The sequence below is a fragment of the Vitis vinifera genome, chromosome 19 (assembly GCF_030704535.1).
Source record: "Vitis vinifera cultivar Pinot Noir 40024 chromosome 19, ASM3070453v1".
NCBI classification, from domain to species: domain Eukaryota; kingdom Viridiplantae; phylum Streptophyta; class Magnoliopsida; order Vitales; family Vitaceae; genus Vitis; species Vitis vinifera.
In genome coordinates, this window is record NC_081823.1 from 7,392,533 (window position 1) to 7,411,765 (window position 19,233).

Genomic DNA, 19,233 nt, shown 5'->3' on the forward strand with positions numbered 1-19,233 from the left:
TGCAGCAAGTCCATCGATTTTCTTCTGTTTGGTAATAATAGATAAGCAACCACTCATATAAATACTACAAAAGACAAATAAGAGAAGCAAATGCTACAAACCACAAAGGAAATGGCATCTAATGCAGACGAGCATCAAGATCATTACACGATCACATGGTACTTGAGAAAAAGGGGGAAAAGGTTAAAAGAAGAGCTTTCTAGAAGGCAACCGAGATGGAACAGCGGGAGGTGAGTTAGAGGATTTGAGGGGGATGGGTAGTCCTTTGTTTTCTTGACCTCCTGCTACTCTGTCCACTAGCTTTGCTGCCTTGGGGTCTGTTAGAAGTATCTTCTGGAAAGACTGGGAGAACCCGGTTGCAATTATAGTCACATGAATCTCCCCATTGTAGCGGTCGTCCACAACAGCTCCAAATATTATGTTAGCTGAAGGATCGGCCAGACTTGTAACAACCTGAATCATGGATATGCAAATATTAGCATAAGAAAATGCAAGAAAACACAACCCCACAAAAGGACAATTTCAAATGATAGGTGCCAAAAAAAGCCACTATCAAATGGATGTTAAACAATGCAACAAAAACTTTTAGTGTCATGCCTCGAAGAAGGAAATAGTTTGTGCAGGAAAAAATGAAACAAAGAGTGCAAGTCTTTGAAAACAAAGTCAAACAGTCCCTCTCAGCTCCTAAAAGGTGATACCCTGATTTTGCATTGCCTTGTATGAATACTCTGTTTATGGGCTAGGTTAAATGTCTGGTTTTATGCAAAATGTACTTGTTCCATAACTTGTTCTACCAGCAAATTTAAGAGGGAAGGGAACTGAAACAAAAATTCCATGATATTCAAACTACCTGAGACACTCTATTAACTTCTTGCAAGGTTATGTCCTTTCCCCCAGTAATATTGTAGACAACACCTGTAGCAGATTGGATAGAGGATCCAATTAGAGGAGCCAAAGTTGCCTGTTCGGCTGCTTCTTCTGCACGGTTTTTGCTGGAAGAAACCCCCACTCCAAGCATTGCAGTTCCAGAGTCCTTCATGACTGCCTTTACATCTGCAAAATCAACATTTACCAGCCCGGGTATCTGCAAAACAAGGACACGCTATTTTAAATTATATAGGATCAACAGCAAAGATAAACTTCAGTATTGGAAATTAATCAGGAAAATATCATAATAAATCAGTATACATAATGTCAACTGTGGATTAAATGTGAGTGGCTGCAGCATCCTGTGGGTACATCATGCTCATGACCTGCACCAGTCTTATGTTTTATTCATATCCAAACAAGAGCAAGGGCCTATATCCACTATGGCCCTTGTAAAATGGTTGGGAAGCTAATTAGCTTTCAGCAAAAAATTAAAGAGGTTGGAACAGATTATAAAGTTAGTGAAAAGCAAAGAATGTTAAAACCGAAGGAAATGAGATTTCCAAAAATATTGTAGTTTTGGATTTTTTTGTGCATAATTTTGGGAAGAATTTCACATGATACATATGGTAGTATGCCAAAATACTGTTAGATAATTGGCTTGTTCAACATATGGTTGAAACTATCTAACAGGTGATATGTTAGGGTATGAGCTGATAATGCAGACCAAGTTCCCCAAGGACAAATGTAGCCCTATACAAATCACTCACTGTAATTATGTCTGAAATCCCTTGCACCCCTTGGCGCAAAACATCATCAGCAAGCAGGAAAGCATCCTGAAGAGGTGTCTGTTCATCGGCAATATCCAGCAGACGATCATTGGGAATTACTATTAGTGTGTCAACATTCTTTTGCAACTTTTCAATAGCCTCCAATGCCTAAAACAAAAGCAAATACAACACATGACTGTTTGGAACTCAATATAGTACAACATATTTGATACAGCTGCAAAATCATAAGCTTGAAACTTGGAATTAGAGGACATAAAGCTGATAAACAGTGCATCATCATTTAAAAAAAGTGCATGGCAGATCTTCAGGCAGACTTGAGATAAAAGATCCAAATAGAGGGAAGAAATCATTGACAAAGGGATAACTATGATTGAATAGTCTCTCATTGTACAACTAACTTGGGTTAAGTATTATTAATTTTTCACTCACTTCAGGTCTACCTGTCAGTAACGGTTAGATAAAAAAATAGCAGTCATACAACTGAGACAGAGTTGCCTATATTTTGCATATGTTTCATCTCAGCCAATTGTATCTAACAGGGGAAAAAAACAGATGATTATGCAGAAATGAAAGAACATGAGTTCAAAAGAACAACCAAAAAAAAGGGGAAATGGGCATAATAGGTTTCAGGGGCAAAGGTCAAAGGTATGTTGAATTTCCCATTCTAACAATTTCAAGTTTCAAAATCTTGAAAATATCTGAAGGGGATGCGATGGTCACTTTTATTTCTAACTAGGAAATCATACCACCACTACCTATGGTTAGATAAAAAAATAGCAGTCACACAACTGAGACAGGGTTGTCTACATTTTGCATATGTTTCATCTCAGCCAATTCTATCTAATAGGGGAAAAGCAGATGATTATGCAGAAATGAAAGAATATGAATTCAAAAGAACAACAAAAAGGGGGGGGGGGGAGGGAGAAGGAAGAATAGAAACTCAGGGCCAAAGGTCACAGGTATGTTGAATTTTGCATTATAACAATTTCAAGTTTCAAAATCTCGAAAATATCTGAAGGGGATGTGATGGTCACTTTTATTTCTAAACTAGGAAATCATACCACCACTACCTATGTAAATAACCACCAAATTGAAAATGATATCACCACCTTGTGGAGTTACTAGAAGCTATGCACAATGCCATCCCCACCACTCCACTGTTTTCACCCCCACCACCATGACACTGCCAGTGGAACTAGTTACTCCACCGGCTGCATCAATGCCACTTTCACTGTCAACTGCTCCACTATAAATGCTTCTACAATCACCATCTTTCCAATCCTACTGATAGTATACACCCTGATAAGTCTTTTGTTTTTTGGCTGGTATCAGGCACTTTCAGAAAGGTGCCTTAATTTTCCATAGATTTTGTTTCTTTCAGTAAAAACAGAAAAAGAAAATCATAATCTACTTTTGAAACATATCATAAACCTGGCTAATAGGCATGGCCATGGAGTCCGATACTTTGCATGGGACTGCCTAACCAAAACAAACAGAACACATTGTTCTTGATTTTATCCCAATAAGTATTTGTTAGAAATGCCTGTCATTTGGAAGTTAATTGTTACATATATAGTAAGACCAGACAAACAACAAAATAATTTCCCTTTGATTTCAAATAAAGACCAAAATGGCACCTGCCTGCAGTGATCTTTTACGTCCTTCAAAGCTGAAAGGGTAGGTGACCACCCCAACAGTCAAATAACCCGCTTCCTTAGATATTTGGGCAACAACTGGGGCAGCCCCAGAACCTGTACCCCCACCCATACCTGCTGTTATAAACACAAGATCTGAACCCTTGAGAGCATTTGCAATGGCTTCCTTTGATTCCTCAGCAGCCTGTTCCCCCAAAAGTGGATTCCCACCCGTACCTGCATCTCTATTAAGTGGTTTGAGTCAAAGGATACAATACAACCACAAGGTCCTCAACACATAAGAAAACAAAAGCAGCTATACCACCCATATAAAAGTTTGGGAATTGTTATACTAGCCGACCCAGGTACAATAATCTAGTGCTATAAGAGCTGTGCTCCCTCAAATATACAAATCTATATTCTAATACTTTAAATGGATAACATCTAAGATCATAGTGAGAGTGCCAGACCTAGTCCACGAGTCAAAAGTTCTCCAATTTGGAGAGGGTTCGAAGCCGCAGAGTGTAATAGAGCTTGAGAGTCTGTATTTATTGCATAGAAATCAACACCCTGAATATCAAACGGCAAGCAACATTAACATTAGTAATCTGTAGAAGCTAAGAAGGGAATAATTTCACGAACAATCATACAGAAAAAACACCAGAGCCTAACTCCAATCAAAGAACGAAAAAAAAAACTTAAATCCTTCGTTGGGACCATAAACACATCAGACAATCTCCCAAAGAGTTGGAAATAACAAAGTGGCTTCCAGTAAAAACATCAATTTCTAGAAAGGGGGTTTCACTCACAATCTAACAAGAAAATGAAACGCAAACAATCGACAAATTTTTTTCATTATAACGGGCACGGAATAACAGACCCAATCACCAAATATGGACAGGATATGATTCAAAATTTCAGTTGAAAGCAAATTCCACCTGTAATCCGCTTCCAATCATCCGATTAACGGCATTGTTGCCCCCACCACCGACACCCACAACCTTAATCTTAGCCGATTCCATGGGCGCAAACGAACAGCACACACCAAAACGGCGTCGTTTCCAAAGACTTCCCCGCGTATTTTTAGAGGAAAGGCACTTCCCAGGAGCAGCTGAAGAGAGTGCCTTGTGGGAGAACCCAGTAGAAATGGAGGAAGAGGAGGATGAGATGAACTCATTGGGGTTTGTGAGCTGGAGAGTGGCCATTGAAAAAACCGGGCTCCAAATATCCGATGCTCCCTCTTTTCTTAGAGCGAGAGCGAGAGGGAGAGAGAGAGGTTTTAGGGTTTAAGAAATAAAGGTGGTTAGGAGAAACGCAAAAGATTGGGTGGACCCTTGTGCACCTTCATTCCTTCAAAACAAACCTTAGATTCCAATCTTGAGCTCCCTTTTGTTCTTATTTTACTTTTTATCTCCAAAATGAATGTATATATATTTGTAAACTAAAGATAGAATGAAGAGAGAGAAATAGGAAACTTTGCTAAAAGGAAATAATAAAATATTAATGAAAGAAAAAAAAAATCCAATATTCTTAACAGGATAAGATTATTCCATCTCGTTAAAAATCTTATCGATTATAAAATTCAATCGGACAAAACTTATAAATAGAAAAAAAAATAATTACCATATGATAACTTTCTCATTTATATACTTATTTTACGACATTATATTATTATTTTTATGTAATATTGTCAAATTATTTTGAATGGAGGATGATCTTCGTCATTCTCGAAAATGATAGACATTATATCTCAATTTGATATATTTGTGACTTGTTTGATGAATTACAAACATTTATTATCTACTTTAGTGATTGTTATGGTACCATAATACTGTCATATGCGGAAAAAAAAGTATTTTATTTGAGATGTGAGGATTTAAAAAATAACTAACTATTTTTTAATATAATAATAGTTATTTTCATACCCCCTCTTCCCCCACTGCCAAAAAAAGAACAAAAAAAACTAGAAAAAGATAAGTATAGTGTGTGGTCTCTTGAATGTCATCATTGATATGTTTAGTTGCTCGAGTTAAAATAATTAATTATTTGCTAAAACAAAATAAAACTCTAATTTAAATAAATAAAAACAAAAGTTGGAATGTAAAGTATTATTTATCAAATGGAAAAGCAACCCAATGGTTATCATTGGCCTGCATTTGCTGGAAGACCAAATGGCCTTTCGGGTTGATACAAAAACCTGCCAGTTCGTCTGGTTCCGCGATTTGACTGCTGATTTGGCCGGAAAATAGTTCAATTGGAAGCTGAGCCGCTCTTAACTAGCGATCGGGGCCAAGTTTGAAAACATTGCACCGAAATCAATAAAGCTATGGAAAACTTCATAAGATTTCACATTCATAAATATAAATTGCGTATGCTGTAGGAGTTTAATAAAACTTAACACGAATTTGACCCAAATTATCCTATTTAATATTTCCATCGATTAATTTAATTATAACTTAATTTATATTTAACTCATTTTGATTATTAAATATGAGAACCTAATTACTAAATAAGTTAAATAGGTTACGCAATGTGTTATATATTTAATAATTAAATGACATCTAAATTTATGTTTTCGACACAATTATTATTTTTGTCAGGTTTGGATTGACCTATGTAATATGATACCTAGGCTTTGATACAAACACAATCATCACCCACCAATGCAAATTGTACTTAAATTGATTTAAGTCGATTTACCTAACACCCCACCCTCGTAGTGTTTGTTTTTGCATCCCCAATCCCCCATTTACAGAGCCAACATAAATCAATATCAAACAAGAACATGTTCAAAACTGTCAGTCGGCGGATGCCATTGAAGTACTCTATTTTCCATCGGGTCTGAGAATGACCAATGTACCTTTTTGAAATTGAATAAGAGTTAGAATTATCATTCTCATTGCAAGTAAAAATCAAGCATAAATTTGAAATCAATTCGAAGCCCTATGCTTCAATTATAATTACATACAAATCCAACATGATAAGGTACTACTGATTGATCCATGAGACCTGCAATGAGATATTCAGCAGAGAGCAATCAACAATCCATAACATTGGTTTACCAAGAGGGTTGCATTGGCTCTTTCACAAAGCATTTCACTCCCCTTCACTAAGAATTGGGACTATGAGTGGATTCATCTGCGCAAGATAAACGATTGCCCACCTAACAATGCAAAAACAGCATACGGTAACTACAATGGTAAGAATGCAAGAAAGCAAGAACATCAACACAACAACATCATTCATCATTTCTGATTTAGTTTCAGAAAACTATCCAGTCCCAGAAATAGGGCACCTAGAAACCCCTCAGAGAGACAACAATGAAATGTTTTAAGGCTGAAACTGACAAGTATAATTAAATATCCATTAGTAGGCGATTTAAACTTTATCTTTAACATCAACTTCCGTAATCCAGAGTCCAATTATTACTGAGAAAGAAAAAGAAACATCAATCAAACATGAACTTACATCATCCAACAGCAAACAGTCGCTGTAATAACCAATGTTAGGTGCAATCTGCATCACAAAATGCAAGTCAGCTGTTTTGGAAACAATAAGAAGATGAATGTTTTTACAGATAATGACTGAACTGTTTAAGGAAGAACTAGCATGACCCAGAAATGCATGCAGGTTTTTCTGTATATTACAAAGAAAATCCACGGGTGAACGGCTGTAGAACTAGCATAATATAAATTATAGTTTTAGCTTATTTCATTTGTATAACTATGTTTCTCTCTCAAACAAAAGGTCATAAATCTATAAGGTTTCTACTTCAATAATTTATCAAAAAAATAAAAAAATAAAAAGTTTCTACTTCAACTAGCTCACAGATGTCACATCATTAAAATTATCACAACCATTGGGGACTTAAAGATCAACTGCTACCTAGCCAATCTGCTCAAATCTAAGGCTATTGGACTTGCCTTCATCCTTTCTGTCTTTTCACCTACAAAGCTATATCCCTCATACTTAAGCAGTCTGGATTATGTTGTACATGAACAAACCATCCCAATCCCATTATCTATCCTGAAAAAAATGACATTCTTTTCTTTTACAAGAGGCAAATCAAGTAGCCCCGGTTTCCAGGACCAAGGAAAACAATTGATACATGATTCCTCTCCAAGGATTGTGTATCAGGTAAGCCTGAAAACCAAACAACATGTTCATGAGCAGGGGCCTGCCAGTTGAGCCGCCTGTAGAGTCAAAATCAAACCATCCTAATCTACTGCAATTTCTCACTTCTCATTAGTGTATACATTTCTTAATCCACAATTTTCTTTCCAATCATTCATCTTGGCAACTTCGGTTCAACAATGTTTCATTCATTTCTGGACTCCCTAACATTCTTATGAGAATCAAAGAGCATATTTTACATTATTCAATGAGAACAAGGAAATTCAAGTATCACAGGCAGCTATATATATGGCGAGGAAGCATACAAATTTGCAGAAGGCCCTTTGTTGCAGCAGATTCTGGCACAAAAAGATGCGATGATTCCAGTAACAATGAAAATTAGGGTTGTTACAAAGAACCCCATCTCGATCCGATCCCACCAACCGGCGATCACGGAATCCTAGTTTGAACTCGATTTCAGGTCCAAAAAACCCTAAATTCAAATGCAAATGCAAAATTACACGGAAAATCCTTAAAATTCTACTCTCGTCACAAACTGATAGAATCTTAAAACAACAGAAATCGCAATAATAAAATTTCACATTATTTTCTTTCCCTAAATTTTACGGAGGGTGAGAGAGAAGTGGAACCTCAAACTCCGGCGATCTGCGAAGCTCTCTCCGGCGTCGTTTTGGGGTCTCTCCGTATCTTACTATATTCATCCCATCTGTAGTACGACATGGGCCGAATGGAATCTCAAATAGGCCCAATACTAATTGGATTGGTCTTGAATGTATATGATAGGGATACAAACCGTCCCAATCCACCAAAAATTTTTGGGCCAAAGGTTAACCCCGCCTATGCGCCAGTCCTAGTCGGTCCAACTCGTTTAGATATGCAGTCTCTAGTTTAATTTTGGTGGGCTTGGGCACAGAGTTGGGCTTAGGTTTGGGGCGGCTTTACCATATGCCATGTTTTTTTTTTTTTTTTCACGTTAGTAAGACCTTATTTGGACTGATTTTTAGGGTGTTTGGTAAAATTTAATACTTAATAACTTAAGTTGATTTTAAGTTAAAATTGACTTAAAACTTATTACTTAATTTTTATTTTTAAGTATTAAGGTTATTTGATAAAATTAACTTAAAACTTATTATAAATCATCAAATTAATATATTTATCCTCATAAATTATAACTAAAACAAAGGAGGTCGAGTAACAATAAAGGTTGAAGAGTAGCAAAAGAGATAGTGGAGATAACTATGATAAATGGGGTAAAAAGATAAAATAAAAATTATTATTATTATTATTTTTACTTTAAAACATCATTAAGTTATTTTACCAAATACACTTAATTTATTTAATGATTTAAATTAAGTTATTAAGTCACTTTAAGTTATTTCGTTGGTTTACCAAACACTCACTTATTTTAATAAGAGGTTAATTAATTTTGTTCAAAATATTAACTTTAAAAAGAATTTAACATGAAAATTAAAAAAAATATAATTTTTTGTTTAGATGAATATGTTATCCAAATTATTGAAGATGTATGGATAATAAATATACAAATAAATAAAGTAAGTAGAAAATTGGAACTCACAAATAAGATTGATCGAGGCTAGAGTTTGACTCTATGTCCTTAAAGACAAATTTGTTTTATTTAGGTACTTACAATTTTTTGACAATCGTTTTACAGGATACAACGATCATTTTCTTGTGATAGTAATACTTCAAATCACAAGAAATAACGAATCACAAGAAATAACGAATCACTTCGTAATTTGTATTATTTTATATACCAAATATTTGATAGAAAAGAGAAATGTCTAAACTTGAAACTAAAGAAGACTTGAAAGACAAAAAAGGTGAAAGAGTGACGAGAAAAGACGAATGAAAATGTCTTGGGTCCCTATTTATAGATTTGATGATGACTTTTAGAAGAGACGTGTCTTTAAAATACTAGACACATCTTTTGAAGGTTCGTGTCATAAGACACCAAATACATTATTCGAAAGAGATTGTGTCTTTTAAATACAATACATCCTTTTAAAACCAGTTGTGTTTATAAGAAACAACAATCTTCCCAAGAAAAAAAAAGTGAATTTCCATTCACCTATATAAATTCTAACAAAAAAATTACATTTTCCAGAATAGACAAGAAAACAACATATAATTTCCTCCACAAATCTTAACCTCGATCAAAAAATTGTTTTCAATAGTAGTGTTATTATTATTATTATTTTTAAAGCAATGTTGACAATTTGATTTTCAAATAAGGCACCCACCATATATGATTATCTTTGAATTCTGAGTTTGTATATTCTAGAAGGATATTTTGTTGTTTTTTGGGATCACCAAATACAAGAAAAATCAAAATAAAAAGGGAAAGAATAAGGTCATTTGTTTAGATTTCAAAGAAAACAAAAATTGGGTCCTAAAATATGTTTAGACAATTTTTTTCCATTTTCATTTTCTAGAAATCTAAATTTAGAAAATCCAAAAAATGAAAACATCAATTTGATTTTATTAAGACAAGTGTATATACACACAAATTTGGTTTATTTTTGGATTAAAAATTATTTATAAGTTGATATATTTTTATATTATAAACTAATTCATTTTAATTGACTTGCTTTGAGATAACATTTTAAAATAATAATGCAACTTTTTTGTTAAATGTATAAAATTACAAGATTTGTAAATACATCTTACAGTTGAGTACAAAATTATTAGACCTAGTCATTTTCTCAAGTATAAAAAATATGGGAAATTGGTTGAAGTGCACATAAACTCAAGTTCTTGAAACCTTCTCAATGAGCCCTTCAAGATTTAAGTAGTTGAAGCATGGTAATTAAGAAATGACTTATTTGATTAATTAAAATTGATATTGAAAATGCAAATTTGAAAAAATGATGTTCATCTTTTCAAAATATGGAATGTGAACTCTTTTGGAGAAAATTACAATTTAACAAATTTTTAATCATCAATCTTTTTTTTTTTTTTTTAATAAAAAGTTTAAGAAGAAAAATATCAAAACAAGATTGTATGTGTAATTTTTTTTTATTACGTAGAAGTTATTTTTTTCAAATATGAGGATTATTTCACCTGTTTTGATGAAATACTTTTCAAGAAATTTTTTAGGGAACTTTTAATACTAAAAATAAAATAAAAAATCTTTATGAAAGGGCTTTGTGTCAATTGTTTTTTTATTTAAACAATATTATTTAAAAAATATCTTGATAAATAATATTTTATAAATATTATAAAAGTACGATACTTTTAAAACTATCTTTACAAAAAAGATTTATTGGTAATAGATATTGTAAGCTAATTTTGGGTCAAAATTCTCATCGTGTTCTCTTAACTCAATTAATTCAAATCCTCCCTCGAGCTTTTTGTTATTTCTAAAGTGTTTCTAAAATGGGTTGATTTAGTTTAGGTTTTATTAATTTATACTCTCATATTTTTCATCTTTGGAATACAACCCGAATTTCTTCTTGTGTAGATTAAAAAAAAAAAAAAGGTTGAGATCAAACTTCTATGAGCTTTAAATGTGTTTTAGAAGAAGAAAGTGAATACTTGAAGTTTGAAAGCACTAGGTAAGTAGTTTGGGAGAGGATTGACGGTTTGGACTAAATAAATCCTAATATTTAGTTAATTTTCTTCATAATGAATAGTTTTGATCGCATGTAGCTTATGGTTTTTTTATCTATTTGGAAGTTTTCCACGTTAAATCTTGATGTTATGGTCTTTTTTCTTTTATCTCATCCTTTCATTTGTTTATCTCACCTTTTGTGAAATTTTCATTAATTTAATATGTAGGTTGATTTAGGAAATGAGTTGAAATTGATTCATTTAATCTTTGGAATACTATGAAATATTTTTTAACATGTATTTTATGTTAATGGAAATGAGAGAATGCATTTTGAATATTTGAAATGCCTTGTATATCTTGGGTAGAGAGTGTTTACTCATTTTCATGATGAAAGTTTAAAAATCTAGATTAGGGAACACTTGGATATGGTGAATAAGTGTTAGAAATTTTTTTTAGCCCTAAGTTAATTATTTTTAATTTTGAATAAAGAAATAAAAACCCTTTTTAGCATGATATTTATAGGATACAAATATTGAGTCGATTGAAACTAGAAATTTTAAAATAAAATCGATTAAACCATGGAAATAAATAAAAATTATGGAATTGGGCGCCCTTAGGAGTGCTCCAAACAACACTTGAGTGCTCTCCACGATGCTTAAACACCCCTTTTTAAAAAACAATTTTAAAACAATTTTTCACTCAAATTAAAAACCTTCCATCCACTTCATGCCTAAATAAATCCAATTAACATTTTATGGATCTTTTTAGACTTAATTGTATCATTTTGGTTGATCACACAATGATCTTGTGTTTTCAACAAAAAGTAAGACATAATTTAAAGAAGTCCTAAGTGAGAATGAATGGAATAAAATTACTAATTATATAAAAATACATAATCTATTGTACAAATTACATTCATTATCTTGTTGGGACAACGTTCAACATCTATTATTGCTTATTGGTAGGACCGAAAAAATATCAAATCAACCTAAATATCATAGAAGTAGTTAACATTTATAAAATACTATCTTCAATGGACATCTATTCAGCATCTCTAAACGCTATCCTTGATTAAGATTCACATATAGGTATCATCATTTTCAATTTTTTTATATATATTTTTTCATATTTTATTTCTAAAAAGTAAAATCATCTTTTTAAAATGAGATTTTAGTATAAACAAAACTTATGAATTTGTTTAAAAACATAGGTAATTGTGAAAAAAGAAACTTGTATGGGTGAGAGCAAGTTTATATTATCAAATAAAATACATAACATTGATCCCATGGATTGAAGCTACAAAATACAAAAGGCATTTAGTGCGTTCACATGTGAATGTCAAGAACAAAGAGGAAAGCAAACAAAAGAGTAGTCATGAACGGTGGACTCTCTGTAAAGTAACTCCCAGACCTAACACATTATACGTAAGACATGACGTCCATTCTTAATATATAATCCATTTTCTTTACCATCTCAAGCTGTGCAGGTTAATTTCATACTGCTTTACATCTTTCTTATTGACTTATTGTACACATTCTACCAACTAGTTAATGCGGTAGTCACTTATTGTACACAAGGAACTGGGACGGGAGAGTGATGACGCAGGAGGGGACGTAACCATTCTACTGAGAAATTGGAATCAACCGGAGCAGTCGAGTGTCAGCTTTAAATTCGAAGCTTGTCCTATACATGTCCTGTGGGACACCCCAATCTTCCTCTCTGTGATTCAGTGACGTGAGGAGGGACGTATGCAGAAACCGTTAAACCTAAATATTATTACATCATTGTAATTAAGTAGGAACGTGGGATATTCATATTGGGTAAAGTCAGTTTCAATTTAGAATGAAGATTTTAGAGGAATGGTGTCGTTAGAGAAACCATAAAGACTATAGAGAACCTCAAAACCACGATCCTGAAATTCTTCTCTCTTCTCCTGGTCATAGCTTCCAACCCCTCATCATGGGTCTGCACTCCACATTTAGGATTCTATGCCAAAATTTTGAGTTAATATGCAATCTTATCCAAAGTCATGTCCTGCCGACATTTTGGAGTATGTGGGGAACTGACAGATGTTAATCTCTAGGCCTGAAATCGTAAATCTTTAGCTTTATGTCAACAAGAAGTAGCTTGATGAACATAACCCAAATCCCTGCAGATTCGTTCCTTGAGACAGTGACGGATCCCCTAATACGTGGGTCCCTTTTTCTTATCAAGAAAAACATAGCACGTGGTTCCCTTCTGTGACTTCTTTGGTCAAAAGTTCTCAATCTAAATTCTTTGCAGTGCCACTGAGAAACAAGTATATCTCCACTAATTGTTTCCTCTGATTTAATTTGTCCATTACAGATAATGGCTGTTCAAAAGTTAGCCTATTTGCCACGTCCCGGGGATTTCTATCTTAATCATATGAGACAAAATATTGACTGGCGTGGCAAAGTTAGCTCCGTGAACTTCCCAACTACGCAGCCTCTCGCACTCACTTACACTCGCACTAAAGTCTATAAATACCGAGTGCGTATTGCCTTTCCAATCCATCCAGCAGAGAAACAATATCTTTGAGAGTTACTTTTCAGTAGAAAGTCTTTCACCTCCTTTGCTTTTGTGTGAGAAAAATGGCTTACTCCAAGACTTTCCTTCTCATTGGCCTTCTCTTTGCTGTTGTTCTCATCCTGTCCTCTGAGGTTTCAGCTCGGGATCTAGCTGAAACATCCCAAACTCGTAAGTTAAATTTCTTTTAGTAGATGTAAATTAATGGCATGTTATGTGTTCATATAGAGATGCTTTATTAACTTATTTAAAGTAATAAATTTCGTTTTCTTAAATTATGGCAGAAGTGAGCGTGGAGGATGCGAAGTACGGTGGGTATGGACACGGGTACGGCCACGGAAAAGGACATGGGTACCAAAAAGGACATGGGCATGGGCATGGGAAACCTGGTCATGGGGGACCTGGCCATCCACCTGGTCATGGTGGTGCTGGTGAGGATGTGGAAGAGGGGACGCAGAATTAGTGTAATCAATCCTTAATTATGTGGGCTACGCATGATTAGGGTGTGTTTTATGTAAGTTTATGAAAGCGTGTGTATCAATAAGGCATGTGGGCTTAGGGTTACTCTCTAAGACCAGCATGGCTGTGTTGTAGCTTCTATGCTTAATATAATGCTTTTTCATGTGCTGTGCTAAAATGGAGTATGATGAATGCCGTCGGGTGATCTACCCTTTTTTTTTTTCTTGGGATTATATTATTTACTTCGGAGTAATTTTGTTGAGATATGATTTTGTGTAAATATACTTACCATCATTGGTTTCAAATTATATTAGTTTATACCCTCACCAACATACCCACCTCAAATCTTTACCTAAAATTGATCTAAAAACCTAAAATTTATCTAAAAAGTAAATTGTGAACATGCGAAATTTAAAACCAGCAACAACTTAGGCTATGTTTGGTTTTCGAAAAATTTGAGGAAAATGTAAAGGAAAGAAAATAGAGAGGAAAAGTAAAAGGAAAGAAAAGGAAAATAAAAAATAGAGTTAAAGATAATAAATCATTTTTATTTGTTACTTTAAATTTATATTATTTATTTTAATTTATCAATATAAAAATTAAATAATTTTAAAATATATAAGTTTTTAATTAATTTTAATTATATTTAATTTTCTTTGTAATATTTTATAGGATAATTAAATATGAGAAAATCATTTTTTATCATTTTTTTTTTCTTTTGTACTTTTCGGGAACCAAACATAACTTTAGTGTATTTACACTCAACCTTAAAAGTATAAATGAGATTAATTTTTATTTGGAATTATTGGAATTTGGATTTGAAAAGAAAGAAATTTTTTTTTTGAATTGAGAAAAAAATGAAGGTAAAAAGTATAATAACCAATTATATAGTTATAAAAAGAATTTGCATGGTAAAGCCTTTTATTGAGAGGTCTTAGTTTTCTTTGAGATATTTTAAGTTGAAGATTATTGCAGTCAATCCTATTTTGTGGGTTATTTATATAAATTCATTGAAATTGTAGCTCGGGAGTAAATGAAATACAAATAGGATATGCATTCTCAGTCCTCTATTTAAGAAACCAAATGTAGTATAAAAAAAAATACTTATGCAATTTAATATAACAATAATACTTCCTATCCAACACTTAGTCCAAGAGTTACTTATATTCCCATTTTTATAAGTATACCAAATATAATTATTGTTGGTGCACAATGAATGATTACTCGATTTGGGTAGTTTTTTCCACTGGATTGGATGATTTTGTAAAAAACGAGTCGTTGGATGGTTGTTTTGGGCATCCTTCTTCAATGGTTAAGTTAGTTTGAGAATTTTTAAGGCAAATATTTTGTATGGGTTTAGAGTGTATATCTTTATTTATTTTTAACGTTCGATGTTCTTTTATAATAGAGGCATCTTATAATGGTGTTTATATTTTATGATTATTATTTATTGTAGTTTTAGTGCATGTTAGAGCATAACGATTTAGTCATTGGAAATGATTGATTATTTATATTATGAAATAATTACCTTTGAAATGACACATAATGATTGTATTTATATTTTTACCATTGGAAAAATAATTATTGACTCTAATTTGGTTCTATGTTAGTCGGGCGATACAAGTTGTATCTAAATCATTAAATGATGAGATTTTGATTATTGAATGTGAATAGAAATGGAGGTGATAAAAATTTAAAGGCATAAATAAATGGAATTAATGTATATAAAAAAAAAAGATTTGAAAATGGTTTAAGTGTTGGCATGCGAGGGTGTCCTTTGTTATCTAAGATCGATTTGAAGAGAATTGAGAGGTCGGTGGACATGAGGACAGATATGAGAATGACGTGAGATGGGACGTAATCATTCAAGAGATATCATGTGAGTAGAAATTAGAATGTAGTGAACTTTGCCCATGCATATGGAGTTGAATTTTAAGCTCAAATCCAACACCTGTCACCCATGTGGCACTCTCAATTGACATAATAGTGTTGTGTTTTGGACTTGGTGACGTGTGGAGGGACGTACGTATACATGAATGGGCTGTTTCAGGGACTTTTCTCAATAGTATAGTAATTTAAAAAAGTTATGCTTAAATTATTATAGTAGAAGAAGTTATTACAAATATATGGTAGTTTTTGCCACATAGGAGAAAGGAGAGAGGAGATAGGAGAGAGGGTGAACGGATAATTTTTTTTAAAAAAGGGAACTCGTCTCTTGAAGAGACGAGTTCCATGAAAAAAAAATATATATTTTTTAAAAAAAATTCCTATTTACTCAAGGGAACTCGTCTCTTGACGAGTTCCATGAAAAAAGACAAGGGAAAGACGAGTTCCTAGGGAAAAAAAAATATTTTTTTTAAAATATATTTTTTATTTAAAAAAAATCCTAAATTAAATTATAAAAAAAATTTCCTAAAGGGAACTCGTCTCTTCAAGAGACAAGTTCCCATGTAAAAAAATTTTTTTTTTTTTTAAAATATATATATTTAAAAAAAAAAAATTTCCTTTTTTTTTAATTTGGGATTTTTTTAAAATAAAAAATATATTTAAAAAAAAAATATTTTTTTCCCATGGGAACTCGTCTCTTCAAGAGACGAGTTCCCTTTAGCAATTTTGAGAAATTGTTTTTTTTTTTTTAATATATATATATTTAAAAAAAATATTTTTTTTACATGGGAACTCGTCTCTTGAAGAGACGAGTTCCCTTTGGAATTGTTTTTTTTTTTTTTTTTTATTTGGGATTTTTTTTTAAAAAAAATATTTTTTTTACATGGGAACTCGTCTCTTGAAGAGACGAGTTCCCTTTGGAATTGTTTTTTTTTTTTTTTTTTTTATTTGGGATTTTTTTTTTTTAAAAAATATTTTTTTCCTATGGGAACTCGTCTCTTGAAGAGACGAGTTCCCTTTAGGATTTTTTATTTATTTAAATATATATATTTTTTTTACATGGGAACTCGTCTCTTCAAGAGACGAGTTCCCTTTAGCAATTTTGAGAAATTGTTTTTTTTTTTTTTTTAATATATATATATTTAAAAAAAAATATTTTTTTTACATGAAGAGACGAGTTCCCTTTGGAATTGTTTTTTTTTTTTTATTTTTTTATTTTTTTATTTGGGATTTTTTTTAAATAAAAAATATATTTTAAAAAAAAATATTTTTTTTCCCATGGGAACTCGTCTCTTGAGTTTCCTTTAGGAATTTTTTTTTTTTAAAATATATATATATTTTTAAAAAAAATATTATTTTTACATGGGAACTCCCTTTAGGAATTTTGAGGAATTGTTTTTTTTTTTTTTTAATATATATATTTTAAAAAAAAAATATTTTTTTTTACATGGGAACTCGTCTCTTGAAGAGACGAGTTCCCTTTGGAATTGTTTTTATTTTTTTATTTTTTTTATTTTTATTTTTATTTTTAATTTGGGATTTTTTTAAATAAAAAATATATTTAAAAAAAAAAAATTTCCCAAGGGAACTCAGGAAATTTTTATTTTTTTTAAATATATATATTTTTAAAAAAAATATTTTTTTTTTACATGGGAACTCATCTCTTCAAGAGACGAGTTCCTTTGAGGAATTGTTTTTTTTTTTTTTTTTTAATATATACATTTAAAAAAAAAAATATTTTTTTTTTACATGGGAACTCGTCTCTTCAAGAGACGAGTTCCCTTTGGAATTGTTTTTTTTTTTTTTTTTAATTTTTTAATTTGGGATTTTTTAAATAAAAAATATATTTTAAAGAAGAGACGAGTTCCTTTAGGATTTTTTTTAAATAAAAAATATATTTAAAAATTTTTTTTTTTCCCATGGGAACTCGTCTCTTGAGTTCCCTTAGGAAATTTTTTTTTTTAAATATATATATTTAAAAAAAAAAAATATTTTTAAAAAAAAAAAATTTTTTTTTACATGGGAACTCGTCTCTTCAAGAGACGAGTTCCCTTTAGGAATTTTGAGGAATTGTTTTTTTTTTTTTTAATATATATATTTTAATTAGGAATTTTTTTTTTAAATATATATATTTTTTTAAAAAAAATATTTTTTTTTACATGGGAACTCGTCTCTTGAAGAGACGAGTTCCCTTTGGAATTGTTTTTTTTTTATTTTTTTTTTATTTTTTATTTTTTTATTTGGGATTTTTTTAAATAAAAAATATATTTAAAAAAAAAAATATTTTTTTTCCCAAAGGGAACTCGTCTCTTCAAGAGACGAGTTCCCTTTGGAATTGTTTTTTTTTTTTTTTTATTTTTTATTTTTTATTTTTTATTTGGGATTTTTTTAAATAAAAAATATATTTAAAAAAAAAAATATTTTTTTCCCAAAGGGAACTCGTCTCTTCAAGAGACGAGTTCCCTTTGGAATTGTTTTTTTTTTTTTTTTTTTTTAAATTTGGGATTTTTTTAAATAAAAAATATATTTTAAAAAAAAAATATTTTTTTTCCCATGGGAACTCGTCTGAAGTAGGAATTTTTTTTTAAATATATATATTTTAAAAAAAAATATTTTTTTTTACATGGGAACTCGTCTTTTTTTTTTTTTTTTTTTTTAATTTAGGATTTTTTTTAAATAAAAAATATATTTTAAAAAAAATATATTTTTTTTCCCATGGGAACTCATCTCTTGAAGAGACGAGTTCCCTTTAGGAATTTTTTTTTTATGGGATTATTTTTAAATAAAAAATATATTTAAAAAAAATATATATTTTTTTTCCCATGGGAACTCGTCTCTTCAAGAGACGAGTTCCCTTTAGTTCCAAATTGTTTTTTTTTTTTTTTTTAATTTGTGAATTTTTTAAAAATATATATATTTTTTTTAATGGGAACTCGTCTCTTGAAGAGACGAGTTTCCTTGAAGAATTGTCTTTTTTTTTTTTTTTAATTTGAGAATTTTTTTACAAATATATATATATATTTTTTCATGGAACTCGTCTCCTGAAGAGACGAGTTCCCTTAAGTAAATGGGAAATTTTCTTAAAAAAATATATATATTTTTTTTCATGGAACTCGTCTCTTCAAGAGACGAGTTCCCTTTTTAAAAAAAATTTATCGATTCACCCTTTCTCCTATCTCCTCTCTCCTCTCTCTCACCTTCTCTCCTATCTCCTTTCTCCTCTCTCCTATGTGGCAAAAACTACCATATATTTGTAATAACTTCTTCTACTACAATAATTTAAGCATAACTTTTTTAAATTACTATATTATTGAGAAAAGTCCCTGTTTCCAGTTTCCAACTA

General features: G+C 31.3%; 1 protein-coding gene, 1 long non-coding RNA gene and 1 other non-coding gene across 3 annotated transcripts; 1 reads left to right on the forward strand and 2 right to left on the reverse strand.

Moving 5' to 3' along the window:
- Positions 1-4,654, reverse strand: LOC100243513 (cell division protein FtsZ homolog 1, chloroplastic). Its single transcript, XM_002276587.5, has 6 exons — positions 4,231-4,654; positions 3,763-3,862; positions 3,300-3,529; positions 1,638-1,805; positions 851-1,084; positions 1-453 (listed from the first exon to the last, which is right to left on the reverse strand). The coding sequence occupies exons 1-6, from the start codon at positions 4,495-4,497 to the stop codon at positions 184-186; spliced, it is 1,269 nt and encodes a 422-aa protein (XP_002276623.1). The 5' UTR covers positions 4,498-4,654; the 3' UTR covers positions 1-183.
- Positions 4,655-6,388: 1,734 nt separating this feature from the next.
- On the reverse strand, positions 6,389-8,160 carry LOC100255548 (uncharacterized). Its single transcript, XR_009465255.1, has 3 exons — positions 8,056-8,160; positions 6,761-6,808; positions 6,389-6,455 (listed from the first exon to the last, which is right to left on the reverse strand). It is a non-coding gene; the product is annotated as an uncharacterized LOC100255548 (transcript).
- A 5,216-nt stretch (positions 8,161-13,376) lies between these two features.
- On the forward strand, positions 13,377-14,181 carry LOC100260620 (dormancy-associated protein 2). The gene is made up of 2 exons (XR_784634.3): positions 13,377-13,715; positions 13,829-14,181. It is a non-coding gene; the product is annotated as a dormancy-associated protein 2 (long non-coding RNA).
- Positions 14,182-19,233: the final 5,052 nt, after the last annotated feature.